Source organism: Akebia trifoliata, chromosome 9 (genome assembly GCF_017979445.1).
Source record: "Akebia trifoliata isolate Shusen 1 chromosome 9, ASM1797944v1, whole genome shotgun sequence".
Taxonomy (NCBI): Eukaryota; Viridiplantae; Streptophyta; class Magnoliopsida; order Ranunculales; family Lardizabalaceae; genus Akebia; species Akebia trifoliata.
The window spans coordinates 26,763,062-26,782,297 of record NC_141383.1 but is presented as its reverse complement, the minus strand read 5'-3'; the positions used below and the strand labels follow the sequence as shown (position 1 = coordinate 26,782,297).

The following is a 19,236-nucleotide window of genomic DNA, read 5'->3' as shown; positions in this document are numbered from 1 at the left end:
ATTAAAAGTAACTATGGTATACCATAAATATGATCTATAATCATTTTTAGTTTGACACGTGGCAGATTGTAGAGTAGGGCTTACCAAAGAGATGACTTTGGGTGAGGGTCTCTACTTTATGAAAAATAATGCTGAAGTGACTAATCAAGACACTGAGCTGACGTTGCGGTGTTCATAATTTCAGTTCCTCGACAAACGTTTGAATGTATCTACGGTTCTGTGTAAAATTCCACGTCATCTCAGTGTCTAATGCAGTATCCAGTGTAGTCAGTCTAGCATGACTCTTACTTTATACGTAGCGCGAAATGATACACATCGAACCGAAAGCCAAAACCTTTTACTTTCCCAACAGTCGAACACGAAACAAAGAGTGAGAATTGAGAAAGAAAAATGTTGCAGAAATGGCGTCACGATCGGGTCTAGGGTTTCTCAGATTTTCCCTATCTTATTTCCAAGAACTCAATCTCTAAACTTTCGTGGCGCACCTTTATTGAACTCTAGAAAAATCTTACGATCTGATTTGAAGGTCTTTTTTTTTTTCCTTTTAATTGTTTTATTTGTCTCCATTATTTATCCGATTGTTTCGGTGATTTCGATCGAAACTCTAATTTATTTGATAGAGTTGTGCAAATCTAGGAATTTTCTCGGTGGACGAAACCTCATTTAGCGTAGAGGAGGTACGGAAATTCGTGCTTTTGTTTTTCGATTGGTAGACTAAATTGCAGATTTGAATAATTAGGAGGGATCCAATGCCAGAAGAAGACCTTGTAGAGCTTAAGTTCAGGCTGTACGATGGATCAGATATCGGTCCGATCCGATATTCCTCAGCCTCTACAGTTGCGATGATCAAGGAAAGAATCATCTCTGAGTGGCCTAGAGGTTAAGAATTTCTCCTCTTCAATATGTTATTACTATTTTTTTCTTTTTTTTGCTTCGTCATCATTCGTTCTTCGTCCCTTGAATTGGATACTTTTGATTGATCTCATTTGCATTTAAAATAGTTTGGTAATTTAAAGTTTGGAGACAATATCCTGTTTTGTTATGTGTATCAGTAGTTGTAAAATGAAATTGTAAAAATATTTCAGTTTTAGCTGTTTGAATGATCCGTTTATTTATGTTTTTTCTTCCCAAAAGGATTTTACCTGTTATGCATAGGGGCTAGCTATTTATGAGCCTTCTAATTAGAGGGGATTTGAACTAAAATAGGATTATGTTCTTGGACATAGCTTTTGGATTTTCTTTGTTTAGAAAGCAGTTGTTAAATGTTGTTCTGGTGAAGTTGCCCGGAATGTAGCTTACTGGGGGGGGGGGGGGGGGGTTTGAAGAGTAACTATAGCAGTTGGAAATTATGTTTGAGTCGTCTCGTTCAACAATGAGACAAATGAACTGACTTTTTGAGTAACATATAGTTTGAGATGATTTTTCTATCCGTCTTGTTGGTGGACGATACCAAGACCTATCGGATGAGTTGTCTCGGTCTCAGATGAGATTTAAAACCATATGGGAGTATACTTGTTAGGAGTTTGCTATATCACTCCTAAGTGGAACTGTGAATAGGTTTCTTCCTCAAGGTGGCTTCCTTATTATAGCTTTCCAAGGAATAAAAACACATGTATTTAATTTTAATGATTTTCCTTTATTGGGTCTTATGAGTGAATCAAGAACACATAGATATTTAATTTTAATGATTTTCTTTTATTGGGTCTGATGAGTGAATGGGAGATCTTTTGTGTATCAGATGTTATGAGTTACCTCTTGGTACTTACTTGGATCAAGGAAATTTGAGTACCTTGAATCCATTTTGGGGCATGGAAACCTATGGATATTCTAATTGGAGAAGTTGAAAGAAGATGTGGCTTTCTTGATAGTCTCGTACTGTCATGTTCCAAACTGGTGGTAGCATACTTGTGGTTGATGTTTGGTGCTTAAGAAACTTTATTTGAGCTAGTTTCTTTAGTCCTTACAAGGGGCCAAGAATCTCCAGCTGGAAAATGTTTTGAACTCCTTATTAATATTGATGAGTGTTGCAGACGTCTAACTACGTCTGTATTTTGAAATTTGGGTGTTTATTTGTGCATCTCTGCTGCAGGTTGACTCGATTGGTCTATTCTTTGAGTTCCAAGGCAAAATCTTTACATTTTCCCTTCTTATGTGGTGTACCAGCTGTATTTCTGATATCTCATTTGTCCTATCCTCGCTTGTCACACTCTTTCAGAAAATATATCTATAGATGGAATCAGATTCATGACAAAAAGGGTATGATTGCCGATTTGATGATTTCCTTCCATTTTGACTTATCCAAAAAAAAAAAAAAAGAATTCCTTCCCTTTCTCCTGAATGACAGGAGCGTAAGGGGCTGTCTTTTACTTAGTTGGAATTCCAGGAACCTTGACCTGAAATTAGCATGTTCCGAAGAGATATCTGGTATGAGGAAAATTGGCATCTTTCCAACTATGGGAGGTTCTTTGAAGTTCTACTTCAGATGGATTATTTTTCTTTTGTTTTAGGTCATTTGAAACTGATTTGGTATTTTCTTGTAGAGTGGATCAACAATTTCATTTATCATACTCTTAGGCCTTCTAATGCTAGCAATTTCTCAAGAAGGAAAGTGGGATATGAGGACATATGTGGTGAACCATGCTTATGGTTGTCCATTTATTTTTCTTCTGCTATATGGGACAAACATCTTTTGCTTTACCATGCTCTTTGTTGTGTGTTTTTCTTTCACGAACCATTAAAATCATTTTTTTTATCGAATGCTCTATTCAATTATTCGTTCATTTCAGATAAAAAAATCATACCCAAGGTAGCAGGCGATGTGAAATTGATAAGTGCTGGGAAAGTCTTGGAAAACAACAAGACTGTCGGCCAGTGCAGAACACCTTTTGGTGAACTTCCTGGTGGAGTTATCACTATGCATGTTCTTGTGCAACCATCTTTAGCTAAAGCAAAGACAGGTATGTTGCATCTTAATCTTTGAACATTTGGCTCATTGTGGCCTAACCTTTCCAACGTTCACTTCCACTGGATTTATGGAAGACCTCAATGACAATAAATTTTCTTTTAATGTTCATGTAAGATTTCTTACAAAATGATAGGTGGAATTGTATAAAAGGGAGTTTCAAATGTTGTAACCTGGGTTCATATAGAATCTCTGTAGATCTTATTGTGATCAATAAAAGAGAATCATGAAGCTAAACTCTGAAACTAACAAATTCCTAATGGGACCTTATCTGACAACTATTTATAATGAATGCACTTTAAACGAAGTTACATGTTTACTAAATTTGTTGAAAGTTAGGCCCAGTATAGAATTTTGGAAGAAAAAATTCCTTGAAAAAGAAATTTTTATGGTTTTGAATTGTTTTCCTCTCTCTCTCTCTCTCTTACCAAAAGGAAAGTTCGTCTTCCTCCTTCTGAGCCAAAAAAAAAAAAGCCTGATTCAATAGAAGAAGCTCTTTCTCCTTGTCCTTCAAAATCCCTCTTTGCAAATGAGTCCTAAAATGGGTTATTATTCAATACCAATGACCCAGGTTTAGTACCTGCCTTCACCAACACACCTATAGAAAAGAAATGGACTTTTTTCCACTTTAGATGTTTTTTTTCTATAGAACCAAGTTAGGGCATTAGCTCTAACTCATATAAAGTATTGATTCATGCTTCTGTTTTGTATTTTGTTTAAAGAAAACTGTACTTTTGATCTGATTAAACCAACTTATTTAAGCTAAACAAGGGATTTTAAGAAGACGTTGCATCTACCACGAACTGCCCGGTTTGAGTTGTTTCCCTATGTTAGTGCTTAGTTCCAATATCCAACAGTAATGTTAGAATAGGCTAGTTTTGTGGCTTTGCCCTCATTGGAGGATGAATCTGCTTTGCAGAATTTGTAGCACACATTATTCTCTTAGTTGGCCGGAGTCAAATGACCATAGGAACTCACTTTAATATGCTTCATTTATTTTGTGGGAAGTTTAGTAAAGATGGTTTAACGGACATGTTGCCGAAGTTATTCTTTCTAAAGATTGTTGTTTTTGAATTTGTCTGGACAGAAAAGGTGGACGATTCCCCTAGGAAGGTGGTCTGCTCGTGTTCAATATTGTAAGTACAAACAAATTGTAGTTCAAGCTCACAGAGTTGGGAATTGTTTGGCATTGATCTGCTCTCTTTAAGCAATGGAGTTGAGTTCCAAAAACACAAATTGACCTGTAAAACGGTATTTTTACTGGGCAGTGCATTTGTCAACAGAGCGTTCATCTTTCTTGCAGTGCATGCGATGATTGATTGTATGTAAATTGGTTGTGTTGATGCTACTTAAGTTGATACTGTAGTATTGTAGTCAGGACTCGGGATTGTTTTACCTTAGTTGACACTTATATGTGAGCTTATAAGACTTAAGGGAAAGAAACCAAGGAATAAAATCATAAAGAGGAACACTTGCATCTGCTCTCCTTCTATGCTTGATAGCATAGTCACAAAGGTGGAGTGCAGGTTTACATCGGCAAGGGAAACGTTGAGAACGGCAAAGGAAAAAAAAAAGTGGGAAAAAATGATAAAAATAAAAGATAAAAAATATATATTTAATGTAAATTCATAAAATCAAGTTATTATCATCAAATCCCATATTTTTTACATTTCTGAATCACCAAATTATATTATGTATCAAATCCCACATTGAAAAATTAAAAAAGTATTTAATTTTTTTCCTGTGAAAAAAATGAAAAAATCGGGAATAAAATGATATTTTTTGCGACAAATGAAAAGATTGTGTTTTTTAATTGTTGAAGATGCAAGAAGCGTTGTAACACTTTTTTTAAATAAAAAAGATAGTCGCTTTCTGTTACCATGCTTGTTAGTTCATTCACGCAGATTTGGTTAACCATAGACATCTTGGACTTCTAAATGTAGTTTTTACTTGATGGTGATGCATGGAAGGTTTTGAATGGATGTATGGGAATGAAAGAAATATTGTTGTCTAAAACATAATAGTATAATATATTTGGTTGGATCAAGATGCAATGTTTTATCCAACATGTTTTACTCCTTTAACCAACTTTAGTGTTTTCATTTTTTACCCTCTTGGCCTCGAAATTTTTTTAATAATACCCTTTAACTTTATTTTTTATCCCCTTTAATCTCAAAGAGGATGCACATGGGCAAACCCTAGCATGAACTCTAGCATATGATAAAACATAATTATAGGGTCTACTTTTGTGAGGGATAAATTTTCATCCAACTGGGATAAACATCTCATCCAATAACAATTTTTATAGTTTCATTTTATTATCTTTCCTCTTCACTCCCTTTAACTTTATCATTTTTTCTGTGTCAGAGATATTGACACTTAATCGTATGTATCATCTCAACATTATTCGACTTTTTGACAAGTGTGAAGACGGGTCAAATATATAATATACTTCTATACGAGTTTATGTCGAGAACTTCATTGGATCGACATCTACATGGTAAGTTTATTTTAATTAAATTGAATAAAAAATTCATTCAGTAAATCATATCACAATTAATTGGATGTTGTACATGGTATAGAGGTGTGGGAGAAACGTGTTGCACTTGACTGGAATGTTCGTATAAGAATTACAGTGAATATTGCGGAAGGATTAGGCTACCTTCACAATTTAATGCTACTTATAGTTGTAATAGACATAAAATCAGGAAACATATTGTTAGACGAAGAGCTGTACCCAAAAATTGCAGATTTTGGTGCTGCAAGAATAGATGGGGCTGAGGTTGGGATAGCGCTAAGCCATTGAAGTGTTGTCCTACTTTTGGAGATTATTACGGGACAGCTAGTGTTGGATTTGGATGTAACCATAAAGGATCAATTACTCATGAAGACTAAATCACTAACCATAGCTGAATATGGTGATTCAGTGGGCTGATAAAGTTCCTCTTAAACGTCCCCCTCAAGCTTAACACCCAATGACTGATGTTGAGTTTGTCACGAATATAATTCACAAATACACACAAATTGTTTAGTGGGCAGACCTTTGGTCAAGATGTCTGCTAAATGTTCTTTGGTGGTGATGAAAAAAACTTCAAGGTTGCGTTTGGCCATTTTATCTCGAACAAAATGAAAATCAACTTCTATGTGTTTCATCCGAGCATGAATCACAGGGTTGGCAGATAAGTAGGTAGCACCTACATTGTCACACCATAAAATCAAAGGTTGAAGAAGAAAAATGCCAAGTTCATGAAGAACTAATTGAAACCAAGTGAGTTCTGCCGCTGTACCAGCTAGAGCTCAGTATTCACTTTCAGTGATAGAGTGGGCTACAGTTGGTTGTTTTCTTGATTGCCAAGAGAAAAGTTTGGGTCCCATGTAAATGAGAAAACCACCCCTTGACTTCCTGTCATCAGGACACCCTGTCCGATCAGCAGGGGCGGAGCCAGGATTTAACTCATGTGGGGGCCATGTAAGAGTGGAAGTTTTTTTGTGAGGGCAACGAAGATTGTAGTTGTTTTTTGTGGGGGCAACATAACAATGGAAACTGTTCTGTGGGGGCAACTAAGAGTGTAAAACAATTTGGGAGAGCAATAGTTCATTACTCCAAAGAAGGTTCGAAAATTCTTGTGGGGGCAAGTGCCCCCATTGCCCCCACTCTAAATCCGCCCCTGCCAATCAGCATCCGAGAAGGCAGACAAAACAAGTTTGAGTAACATACTGAAGAGCTCCAACTATACTGCGATATAATGTACCATCCTCCATAGGTGTACCAATGTGATCGAGAGCCTGGTAGTGGACGAAATTAGTGTGGAAATTGGCTTTGCTCCAATCATTTTTATAAGAAGTAGGAGATCATGAATGTACTTCTGTTGAGATAACCGCCCTCGCTTTGCAATAGATGAAAAGAGATGTATCCATCTTTGACCCAATAAAACTAGATTTCTAGGAGAAATGAATTGAGTCAATGAAACCAAGCTCTAGAGTCTTGTTTAAGGCCATATAAAGACTTCTTGAGACGGCACACACAATGATGATGTCGATCATCAACGAAACCTGGTGATTGGATCATATAAACTTATTCATTGTGGTTTCCATGAAAGAAAGTATTGCGGACATCAAGTTGACGAATAGGTTAGTCATTGAAGATACCAATGGAGAGGATAGACTGAATAGTAGTTGGTTTAACAACTGGACTAAACATGTCCATATAATCAATATCTTGTTGTTGGTCATAGCCTTTTACAACAAGATGTGTTTTGTGAGGTTCAATGGAACATCTCTTGATTTTTAAAAATCCATTTGCACCCCCCACAAATTTACGATTTGGTATAATGACCCAAGTGCCAGTGTGAATAAAAGCATTGAATTCTTCAAACATTGTTGTTCCCTATTGGAGTATTTTACAAACTTGAGAGTAGCAAGTGGGCTCTTCATGATTATTACTATGAGATAGAAGTGCTTCTGGAAGAGAATGTTTGGTGGCAACTGTCCTTACTAACTTAGTAAGGAAACTGTTTTACCTTTTTAATAATTTTTGGAGTAAGATCCACATCAGTTTAAATTATTAAATACCCATAATACCTTTAATTCTTTTAATCAAATACTCATTATATTTTCTTCATGTTTTTCGGAGAGTAGATGGTGAGAGGAAAAATGATATAACAGGTATTAATTTAACAAACTGAGGTATTACAGGTATTTAATGATTTTAAAAATATGTGGATCCCACCTTAAGGTTTGCTTGATATGCTAAAGGAGTTTTTGTTAGAAGTTCAAGACATTGGTCTAACAGGCAAATCTCTCAGACAAATATTTTCCTTCTTTACCTGTTTACTTCCCACCTATGAACATTTGGGCTCTGGGCTGTCAATTAATTAGTAATTGGGTCTGGATGGTCAGGATCATTTTGTAGAGATCATATTGGGCCCAGAGCTGATCAAATAGGATGGATCAGATCTAATCAAAATCAGGTCAGTTAGATCAGATCAAATCCAATTCGAAATACAAAATATATGAACTCGACCCATTGACAGCCGGGCACCAATTTATTTGAAATCCTCTTGTCCACTATTAAAATAATAAAATTTAATTTAGAGCCCAAGCTGAGTTTATTTTCTGAAAAAAAGTGTTCGTTTTTTGGACTAAGAAGAAAACAGAAACCTTGCACACACTTAACAAAGAAGAAGAAGAAATCAACATCGCCATGCAGAAGCTGTTGTTATGGTTCTTTCCTCCCACCCAAGAGCAAGCAGCCATTGTCTTCAATCAATCTATATCCGTCACATGGATACAAACCCAGCAATAATTTTGACTGATTCGGGGCTTTCGCACTAAGTGGCACCTCCTTAAACCCTTTCCCTTGCATTAAATTCCTCCATTTCTCCAGCCTCTTCTGCCTTTCCGCTCCTTCACTCACCACAACGTTCCGTATCTGCGGTGCAAGAATGTACTGCTCAACCTTTGCGCTCTCAGCTGAGTCAGCTGGGAACGTTGCCTCCAATGAGTCAAAGATCGCCGAGTAATAGTGCAATGTGTCAAGGAACCGGCCCCAAGAAGTATGGCCCATTGTGATTCGCTTCTGGTTCCACAATGGTGACAATGTTTGGCGCTTGGTATCTGATTACTCCAAGTATGTTTCCGAGATGATTGGTAGGAACATGGTGGAGTCAGTTCACTGAGTTGAGGGCGAGAGAGGGGCCGACTTGTTGGTGGAACATGTGGGGCTTGGGGTCTTCAAGTTGTGCCTCAACTGGATGGAACTCGAATGGAAGGTGAAAAGAGTGAGCTAGTTCAGTTAGGCGCTGGCCAGCCCTTATAACAAATTCTGCTATAATTCCAACTCCGGTTATCGGAAGGAATGGAGCCCCACCTGGACATGTTGCCCGGGTATGCACGAATGCTGGCCATTGATACCCCTCAACTATACCTAATTCAGAGATGAGTTAGTATTATGTAGATAATATATGTTATAGTTCTTCTCCTCACATATCAATAAATTTTTCTTTCTATAATACCTAAGTCGATGACATGAACAAGTTCTTCATCTCCGAAGGCCTCCAAGATAGCCTGGTTGACTGTGAAGTGGGTAAATTTTATATAGGGACAGGCTTGGTAGAGAACTTGGTAGGTTTCAAGTAATTCCGGAATGTTTTGTGAGTAGGGTGTGTGGAGTTCTTTGGTTGAAGTATTAGGGTTGGTGGTGAGAGTGGCTGCAAGTCTTGCGCTTAGGGCGTCAGTGAAGTAGGAGGCTACTTATTGTATGGAATCACCGAGAGGTGTAACGACTCGGTTGAGATGATGGAGGTGTCCCCTCGCGGATATGTAGCCCCCTTTGTCTATTGCTTCAGCACAAGCAAGGAGGAGGTGCACCAATTCAAGGCCAGAATCTTGTTCCTGATGATGGTATCCAAAAAAAAAAATTGATACATTAATTACACTCATTTGGACAGCATTAAGAAATAAGAAATAAGATTGGTTTACACATTTCAAAAATTCTGAAGTGTTCACATGACTTCCGACTTTATGGTCATAATCAGATGTATTGAGAAGCAAATTGGTATGTAGTTCCATGGAATTATCTTCCTTTCCTTCCTTATAATCTTCTCTTTTTGATTCACACAAATCCTTGGGTTTCTTATGACATATTTGTAATTCTTTATTTCTTCTAAACCTAGTGTGTGTGTGTGTGTGTGCCATGACTAGGGCTCTGTTGTTGCTGCTGCTGTCATCGTCGTCTCTCTCGAGAAGTCATTTGATGCACATCACTCTGAGTGGTCATCTGCAAACCTCCCAGAACCTTCATCTCATTCACAGACGCACAAAGCCTAGAAGAATTCGGCTTCGGAAAGAAATCAAGCATCCCCGAATTCATCTGCATCTCCAAACTTTCTGTAGAACAACCCACATCGGAAGTCTTCATTGTTGTGTACACCTCGAGATCATCTTTCTAATAATCATCAATGATTCCATCCATTGCTGGAAGTGCAAGGCTCTCGGGCTTCGTAAACTGATTTGATGGAGAACTGAAAACCTTATATGGTGGGCTCTGTGCTTTATGTATTAGGCTCTGACCCTCCATTGCTTGCACATAACTGTTCTTCAAAATTTGCGACATGGAAGTGTTCCTCTTAGGCAAAGAGAGTACGAAATCAGTGCTAGAATCAATATGATCATCGAACAAAGTCTCCCATATTGAACTATCTGGTGACTGGATCATGTCGATATCCAAATCAAACTTTAGGCCTTGAAAGTCCAAGCTTGACAGGTTCAGATTATTCTTACCAAATTCTGTCTGACACATCCATGTTGTTAGTTTCTGAAATTGTAGTTGGAGTTGATTGCAACTTGAAACAGGAATTATCAGTCTTAGAAGTCCCCATTCTCCAACGAAGAGAATTTATAATCTTTGCGACAAAGAAAGGTTGGAATCCTTAATACCCAGAATCTCAAAACAACAATACTGATTGAATATCGGATCTTTCATGTAATTTCAATCTATACTCTTAGCTTCAAAGGTGGTAAAATATAGAGAAAAGCTAAGTCTTTTGTTTGGTTTCCTTATCATTTTTTGAGCTTTGTTTGTTTTTTCATGCTTGTCTTCATAGTTTGAGAGGGTCAATTAGAGACAAACCCAACTTTAACTTCATGTATTTGAAGGTTTGTGACTGATTCACATAAATTTTATAAAAGTTATAGGATTATTATGAAGCTGTAATTTGACATATTGGGTTCCCATTTTGGCGAGAATGCAAAACCTTGGATCTAACAATGTAATGGAGCTACTATCCCTCTTAACTTCCACGTTTTTCTCCTGTAAATAACTAAATCTTTTATTTCAGGCAGCACGTACCAACCCCACGTGCCACTATCATCCAATTGAGGTGTTTCAATGGATCGTCTAAAGCCTTAGTTCAAGCGCAATAATTTTTTCTCATTGAAAATATTAGGCCCAAACCCAACCAAGGTTTAAACCATGCGGCCCATGGTTGAATTTGGCCCATTAGGTCTGAGTTCAACTTGCCCAATTTCAATGCAAGTATGCTGCAAAAAGCTCATATTTGTAGAGTTTTGATTATGAAATATAAACATTATATTTGTGCTTGTAACTTACATGCTTGAATTATATATCAAAAAGAGAGACTTTGAATAATAACTGAGAGCACAACAACACAAGCTTCTCATCAAGCACAGATTATAATGGATGGTGTACAAAATACAAAAATGTTACATCCCAATGGCATACCATTAATCTAAATTGAGAACGCCTACAAAACCACCTCACTCAAGACATAAAGATCAACCACAAACACTAAACACCAATGAACAGAAATCAATAGTCTAAATCTTCCCGAAGACCTTCTCGGCTGCTTCTATTGTCCGCTGGATATCTTCAGAAGTATGAGCTAAGCTTGTAAACCCAGCTTCGAACTGTGATGGTGCAAAGTACACACCTTCCTCCAACATTCCCCTATAAAACTTCGCAAACTTGGTGGTGTCACTCTTCTTGGCATCCTCAAAACTGTATACCGGTCCTTCCGTGAAGAAAAACCCAAACATCCCACTAATATATCCACCACACAACTCGTGCCCAGCCCTCTTACCAGCGTCAAGAATCCCTTGAATGAGCTCTCCAGTGATCTTATCCAAGTATTCATAACTTCCCGGTTCTTGCAACCTCTTGAGTGTCTGGATGCCAGCTGTCATTGCCAATGGGTTCCCACTCAAGGTTCCAGCCTGGTACATGGGCCCCGCAGGAGCAACCATCTCCATAATCTCCCTTCTTCCTCCGTAAGCACCTACGGGCAGCCCACCACCAATGATCTTCCCAAGTGTAGTTAGATCAGGAGATATGCCGAAATACTCTTGTGCCCCACCGTAAGCCAAACGGAACCCAGTCATAACCTCATCAAATATGAGGAGAGTACCATTTTCTTTTGTGATCTTATGGAGGGCGTTTAAGAAATCAGGTTTGGGTGTGATGAAGCCAGAGTTTCCAACAACGGGTTCAAGGATCACAGCGGCCAGCTCTCCTTTGTTGGTCTCAAAGATGCGCTCTACGGTTGAGATGTCATTGTAGGGAGATGTAAGGGTCTCGAAAGTGGCCGCTTTGGGGACTCCTGGGGAGTCAGGGAGACCAAGTGTAGCAACCCCACTGCCAGCCTTAACAAGAAATGGATCAGCATGGCCATGATAGCAGCCCTCGAATTTGATAATCTTTTCACGGCCAGTGAAGGCACGGGCCAGACGGAGCACAGCCATACAGGCTTCTGTACCTGAGTTGACAAACCGGACCATCTCGATGCTTGGAACAGCAGAAATCACCATCTCTGCAAGCACATTCTCTAGAATGCATGGAGCACCAAAGCTTGTACCTTTCTTCATTGTTTCGGCCAAGGCTGCAAGCACCTGCATGTAAAGGATATATCGGAGTTTAAGTGGGAACCAGAAACCCGTCACCACGCTGTATCTTGTGTTTAACACAACAATTTAATTCATTTTAGAAACATTGAATGTTTTGGGAATGTATCGAATGTATACCATATCGGGTATTTCATTTACAGAAACATTCAATCGATACGATATTTGTAAACCATGGTTACACCAAAACAGGAAAATTTTGAAAAGTGGACATGGACTAAAGAATCCCCAAACCTATAAAAATAATAATAATAATAAAAGAGCACGTACAAATAAAACCATCATTAAAAATGTCCAAAGGATGTCTACACCTGCTTAAAACATCATGATATCCAATCTATGCAGAGTAATTTCTTGATATGTCAAAGCTAGATAAACAGTAAGGAAATTAAGAGAGAAATAGCACCTTGTCATCTGCATGACCGATGATTGCTGGTCCCCAAGAACCAACATAATCAATGTACTCATTGCCATCTACATCCCACATGTGAGATCCCTTGACAGAGTCGATCACAATAGGTTGACCACCAACTGATTTAAAAGCACGGACAGGGGAATTCACACCTCCGGGCATCAAATCCTACCAACACAGTTTTTCGTTAGTTCATACACGATAAGGTGGGAACTCAAGAATAATTTTTTCGCTTCCATGACTGATAAAGTAAAACAAAATGTCATCCTCATTGAAACATAACAAAAATAGAAAGAAATAAAAAAATGTAAGGGTTTTAGTTGAATTTACAATGGTCTAATATGCTGAAAAAGAATACGAGGCCCAAAAAATGGCCTGATTTGAAAAACTTTAAAATGTGACAAAAATTTATGTTATTCCCCCATCCTACAATTGTGTATCTCATCTATGTTTCAAGGAAGATTCCATATTGTACACAGTTCCATTAAAACTCAAGAAATACGAACATGGATTTCTTCTCTTTACCATTTAAGCCATGCCCAGACCCTCCACACACACACACACACGCACTATATGTGCATGAACATGTACATCAAATGCAAAAAACTATTCATAAGATCATGTAAGGTGCTAAGCTGCTAACATTAGAAGAGTTAGAATCATACCACTAAAATTCAATGAAACTATGAGATCTTTTAGTAAAACAGAGGGAAAAAAAAAAATGATCCATGTGTCATGTCTTAACTGTTAAGGAAGCAAATAAGTAGAATTTTTTGCCCAACTATTTAAAGACTCTATAGAAGCAAGATCAGAGTGGATCCTTTGAAATTCACTAGGTAACTCCTTCACACAATAAAATGAACTCTAATTGAAATTACGTAAAGACAGCTATGTATATTTGACGATTCTAATTGTCCAACTTAGAGATTTTTCTATGCTGAGAAGGGTGTAATATCTTAGTACAGACTACACACAAATTAGCCAAAATTGTTACAAAAATGAGATCAAATACATCACACACACCCTTTGGTATCAATTTAGTTCTGCATCTAAGTTCCATTTTTTTCCCCCAAATTCTTCATAGTTTCTCATAATACGCTAGACCCATTTTATTTTCCTAAAGAAAGATAAAACAATTCAATTGTGATAGGTCTATGCTTTTTTTTTTTTTTTTTTTTTTTTTTTGGGGGGGGGGGGGGGGGGGGGGGGGGTGGGGGGGGGGGGGGGGGTGGAGCGGGGTCTAAATAACCTTTTCGCACAAACATCGCTCCCACAAATCAAATCAATACAATTTAACTGGTTATCATTTAATTCCATGCTATAAAGCGACAATCTTTCTTGATGAATAGGAAAATTTCAATAATACTGGAACAAAAACAAAGAAGTGGTTATCAGAAAAAGAAAAAAAAATTAGAACTTTATTTTTCCAAATTTCTAAGAATCAACTTTCGACAAAAAGAGTAAGAACTTAGAACACAAACTCAACGCACATAAAGATCAACTACAAACTTCAATTTCAATAATATAATTAACAAACAAGAATTCCTATAAAGAAAGGGAAATCAAAACGTCGTTTTCCCCAACTTAGGAAACAGACCCATTTCACAGAAGAGATCAGATAACGAACCCAACACAGAGAACGATAAAAAAGCGGATGTAAAGAAGAGATGGAAAAGTTGGGTTCCGTACCTTGGCGGCATTAAATATTTCTTCCGATTTTTCAAGGGTGTACTTCTTCTCGACTGAAACAGTCATTTTTATTACTGGGGAGGCACCACGACGAGAAGATCGAGGTGGATTGGAAGAGCTTCTCTGAGAGAGTTTCCATCTCCATGAGAGTCCAACACCTGATATGGTAGCCATTACTCTTTCTCTCTCCCTCTCTCTTCGTCTTTCTCTCCTCCGTTCCCACTCTGTGTTGAAGATAAGAGAGGAAGAGAGATCTCGGTTTTATTTGTCTTTAGGGGGAAATATTGTGTGTTCTTTATGGCAAGAAGATGTTTGTATTCGACTTATCTGAGCCGTTTACAAATTGACTGTAGAATTTTTTTCATAAAGATTCTATTGCCACACCAACTTTTGCTAAGAGCACCCCAATTTGTATGAAATCACCAAATATTTTGCACACAAGAAGTTATATTGGCACTCCAAAGAACTCTAAGGACCCTCTAATTTTTAGGAACACCTCTAAAAATCTAAAAAATGTTGTGGTCACTTTGTGTCAAAGGGCACCCATCTCATCTCCAACGACTCAAGCACGGAGGAAGAGGAGTAAAAGAAGAAAATCGAAGAAAGGGAGAGAGATCAAAGGAGAAGAAGAAGAAATAAAAAACCAAAAGGGGAGGAAGAAAAAAAAAACAGAGAGGGAAAGAGAGATCGACGGAGGAGGAAGGAGAGGAGAAGAAGATTCCAACATATTGGTTCATCGAAAATGATGAGGGTGCCCTTAAAAATTAAATTTATTTTTTCAACATGACCTACCCTTGGAGATTGGGGCGTATCAATAAAATTTTCCTTACTACACATCTTAGGGTGCTTTGCTCTTTAGTAGAATTGTGGCATTAGAAGCTATTTTCTCTTACTTTTGCTTATAGTGACAAACTTGGAAGGGAAAAAGTCATAAAGAAAAATGGATAAAGTTATAAATGTATCAAAAAGTTGACCTAAAATAATAAGAATTGACTAGTCTGGATATTTCGATTTTTTAATTAGTAATGAATATTAGATTGAATTGGAATTTTGTTAAGATCGATCACAGCAATTCAATGTACCATTAATACGGAGATTATATATTCATCACCATCAAAATCAATGATCATAAGGATTTTGTGGCCTGCAGAGTAAATCATGTCCCTCCATTCTATTATATTTAGAGCCAAGTGATTTATAATTAAAAGTGTATTTATACTCATTTACACTATCTTAATCTGAATTTTTTTCGATCGTCATTAGCTTTGTAAGAATTTTCAATTGAAATATTTTTTCTAAATTGGATTCTAATGAACTTTTGTTTTACATGCCCTAATAATTGAAGTCATCTTTCTTTTACTTGCTTATAGAAGTTAGTCTTCCATTTTCTCAAATGTATGATTAGGGATAGAAAAAGGAAAACGTGTACTTGACAAGATTAGTACGTGACCAAGTTCGAAACACTCGCTAGATTTAAGTCTGTCTGTTATTCGTGGCTTGAGAGGTTATAAAATTGGATGAAGTCCTCTGAATCCTCAATCTTATTGAAATTAAAATTCACATCTACGTCAGATTCTATTCAACCAAAGCAATATAAAGTGACAAGAAATTAATAGCTAGTCTCACAATCATTATTAATACAACAAGTCCCTTTATTGTCACTAGAAGGTGGCATGTGCAAAGGCACATGCATCTGAAAGGGGTTATTTGTGATTTAAAATATTAATTGAGGATGATTTTAAAGATTATATAGTAAAAAAGAATTTTTTGTAATTTTAAAAAGTAGCCAAACTTATTTACATTAGAATCGGGATAATTTGACTACCCCACATGGCATAATCAATCGACTCTCTTGATGTGACAAGTTTGGAAATCGTAGATTTAAATGCCTCGGGCCATACAAAACTTCATTTTCTCATAATAATGTGTATCCCAAGGGAATCATATATCTCAAGATGTACAGATCTATGATTCTTGAACTTGTCATGTCAAGAGAGTTGATTGAGTGTGTCACGTGAGGTAATCAGATTATCATAACTCTTTATATTAAGTTCAAATACAAAAGTGGGGGCCATTTTTGAAAATCAAATTTTGGTGTCAAACTACTTCTAGTCCGCCTTCTCTCATTATAATAGTAAGAGTCATGATAATCTGTCTACCCCACATGGCACACTCAATCGACTCTCCTGACATGACAAGATTGGGAACTATAGATCTATATGCCTCGAGATACAATTTTTGTGGGGAAGTGCAGTTGTGTATTTTGAGACACACAGATCTATGATTCCTGAACTTGTCACATCAAAAGAGTCGATTGAGTGTGCTATATAGGATAGTCAGATTATCACGATTATAATAATATAGACAATTAGTAAGAGAATTTATTAACCAGCATTCACTCGATCAGCCTCTAAGCTAAAAACTTATTGAAATCAAACAAAAACAAACAAGACAATAAAGCTATAAACCAAAAGTAAACCCACAAATCTAGTCCATGGTTTTGGTTTATATTATTTGACTAATTAATTATTATTAGTTAGCTAAGTCCTAAGGGCAGGTGACATGGGAGACGGATAAAGGGTAAATGAAGGAGTTAGCATAGGTGAAGGAGAGCGTTTGGCCGCTATTGAGGACATTCCCATCGTTAACAATGCAGTCGTTAATTTGGAGACGCTTGAACACCCTAGGATTGACTTGAGTTACCGAAGCAAACGATCCACAGCTAAGGTGGATGCCTGATATATTGCATCCGCACACATTCGTGATCGTAACTCTGAATTGAGAAATTCCATTTATACGACCTACTTGTCCTTGAGCCACACTTATTCCTGATTTCGAACAAACTTCTCCTTCTGCTTCTATTGTTGCCTCACATAAAAACACACACAAATCAAAAAGACAACAAATAAGTTTTATATATATATATATATATATATAGGGAAATGTTCAGCACCCTCAGTTTTACCACACACTTTAACAAACGTTTTTTGTCCTACATGGGTTAGAAGTTTTGGAATGAGCTGATTTTTGGTGAGGATGATCTCTATGATTAGAAGATCATCCTCCCCAAAAATCAGCCCATTACGAAATGTTTAGCCCCATGTTTACACGTTGAAAAATCGTGGACCGTCCATTTTTTGTAAATCAATTTTGATGGGGTTAGAAGTTTTGGAATGAGCTGATTTTTGGTGAGGATGATCTCCTCACCATAGAGATCATCCTCACCAAAAATCAGCTCATTCCGAAACTTCTAACCCATGTAAGACAAAACGCGTTTGTTAAAGTGTGTGGTAAAACTTAGGGTGCCGAACGGGACCCATATATATATATATATATATAGGATTACATGAATCATCTATCTCTATGGACCGCATGTCAATATGGTGACCACAAAACCCATAGAGCTGAATTGTCACTTGAATCAACGTGACAATCCAGGCTCTAAGTGGTCCTTCAATTCATGCAATCGATCTGATAAGGTTTCAATCCGATATCTCATTTGGTTCATGTCTGGTAAAGACCTAATTCAATAGTATATTAGAAAGTATATAAATTATATTATATGTTTGTTAACGTATATAAAAGTTTATAGATTTTCTATATAAAATCGGGTTTGGTCTAATTCGGATCCGATTCAAATGTTAATGGTTTAGATCTTAATATTAAGATCAGATAAAAATTCAATCCAGTAAGGATTTGATCCGATTCTTATTGAATCAGTCACAGAACCGATCCAGCACAATCCATTGAAAACCTTGGGCACATCCACGGATGTGTCTTATTTACGTACCACAAGCTAAAAACATAAGAAATAACTCAACTCCCGCAACAAAAGCGATTTGATTCCTTGATAAAGTGCTCATCATTGCAGAATATTATAAATCTTCATCAAATAACAATAATCGAAAAATAAAATTTGATTATCAAATCTATCAAAAAATCACAGATTATAAGGTTCCCATAAATGTACTCTTGCTATAGTGACTTGAAATAGTAATAATTAAGTGTACATCTACAGTTTTCTGTACATCAAGAACACCCTCAGTAATACTTCAAAGGGTCAGTCCAAGTCACGTTGGCATTTGTCATAACCAGACTTATAAGTTTTCAAATCTCAGTAAAGGTTGACAATCCAGTACCAAAGTAAGAAAAAATATTTTTATAAATATATGAATGAGGGATGATGAGGATGGCAAAGTTGATGATAATGAAGATGAGGATGACACTGATGATGAGGACAATGGCCATCATAGTGTTATAATGAAAATTTCATCAAAAATTGTTTATTAAAAATTTGATGGCCCAAGATTCTTCAATTTGTAAATTAAGATTAAAAATTTGAGAATAGATTTCTAATCCCATTAAAAGTGATTTATAAAAAATCATTGTTATAGATTTTATTACAATTATTATCCCTTGAATGACTCCCATATATATATATATATATATATATATATATATATATATATATATATATATATATATATATATATGTGGATAGCGTTCAAGGGCAAACTTTTTCGCAAAACATTCTTCAAAACATGGGTTAGAAGTTTTGGAATGGGCTGATTTTTGGTGAGGATGATCTACTCCGGTTAGTAGATCATCCTCACCAAAAATCAGCCCATTCCAAAACTTCTAACCCATGTTTACCAGTTGAAAAATCGTGGACCGTCCATTTTTTGTAAACTATTTTTTATGGTGTTAGAAGTTTTGGAATGAGCAGATTTTTGGTGAGGATGATCTCCTCACCGTA

At 36.8% G+C, this 19,236-nt stretch overlaps 2 protein-coding genes, 1 long non-coding RNA gene and 1 pseudogene across 7 annotated transcripts; 2 read left to right on the top strand and 2 right to left on the bottom strand.

Moving 5' to 3' along the window:
• The first annotated feature begins 312 nt into the window (after positions 1–312).
• On the top strand, positions 313–4,369 carry LOC147395139 (membrane-anchored ubiquitin-fold protein 3-like). Of its 5 annotated transcripts, XM_086454012.1 has the most exons (5): positions 315–526; positions 637–677; positions 740–879; positions 2,787–2,957; positions 4,050–4,369. In XM_086454012.1, the coding sequence occupies exons 3-5, from the start codon at positions 750–752 to the stop codon at positions 4,100–4,102; spliced, it is 354 nt and encodes a 117-aa protein (XP_086310138.1). In that variant the 5' UTR covers positions 315–526; positions 637–677; positions 740–749; the 3' UTR covers positions 4,103–4,369. The 5 variants fall into 5 exon arrangements, with proteins under 5 accessions (XP_086310139.1, XP_086310138.1, XP_086310137.1 ...); XM_086454013.1 differs by having other exon boundaries at positions 313–526; positions 637–879; positions 4,055–4,369; XM_086454011.1 differs by lacking the exon at positions 637–677 and having other exon boundaries at positions 316–526.
• On the top strand, positions 2,263–2,620 carry LOC147395140 (uncharacterized). The gene is made up of 2 exons (XR_015181454.1): positions 2,263–2,424; positions 2,541–2,620. It is a non-coding gene; the product is annotated as an uncharacterized LOC147395140 (long non-coding RNA).
• A 3,737-nt stretch (positions 4,370–8,106) lies between the features above and the next one.
• On the bottom strand, positions 8,107–9,881 carry LOC147395138 (GRAS family protein RAM1-like; annotated as a pseudogene).
• Positions 9,882–11,102: 1,221 nt separating this feature from the next.
• LOC147395137 (glutamate-1-semialdehyde 2,1-aminomutase 2, chloroplastic-like) lies at positions 11,103–14,727 on the bottom strand. Its single transcript, XM_086454021.1, has 3 exons — positions 14,481–14,727; positions 12,786–12,959; positions 11,103–12,367 (listed from the first exon to the last, which is right to left on the bottom strand). The coding sequence occupies exons 1-3, from the start codon at positions 14,652–14,654 to the stop codon at positions 11,300–11,302; spliced, it is 1,416 nt and encodes a 471-aa protein (XP_086310147.1). The 5' UTR covers positions 14,655–14,727; the 3' UTR covers positions 11,103–11,299.
• Between the last annotated feature and the right edge of the window lie 4,509 nt (positions 14,728–19,236).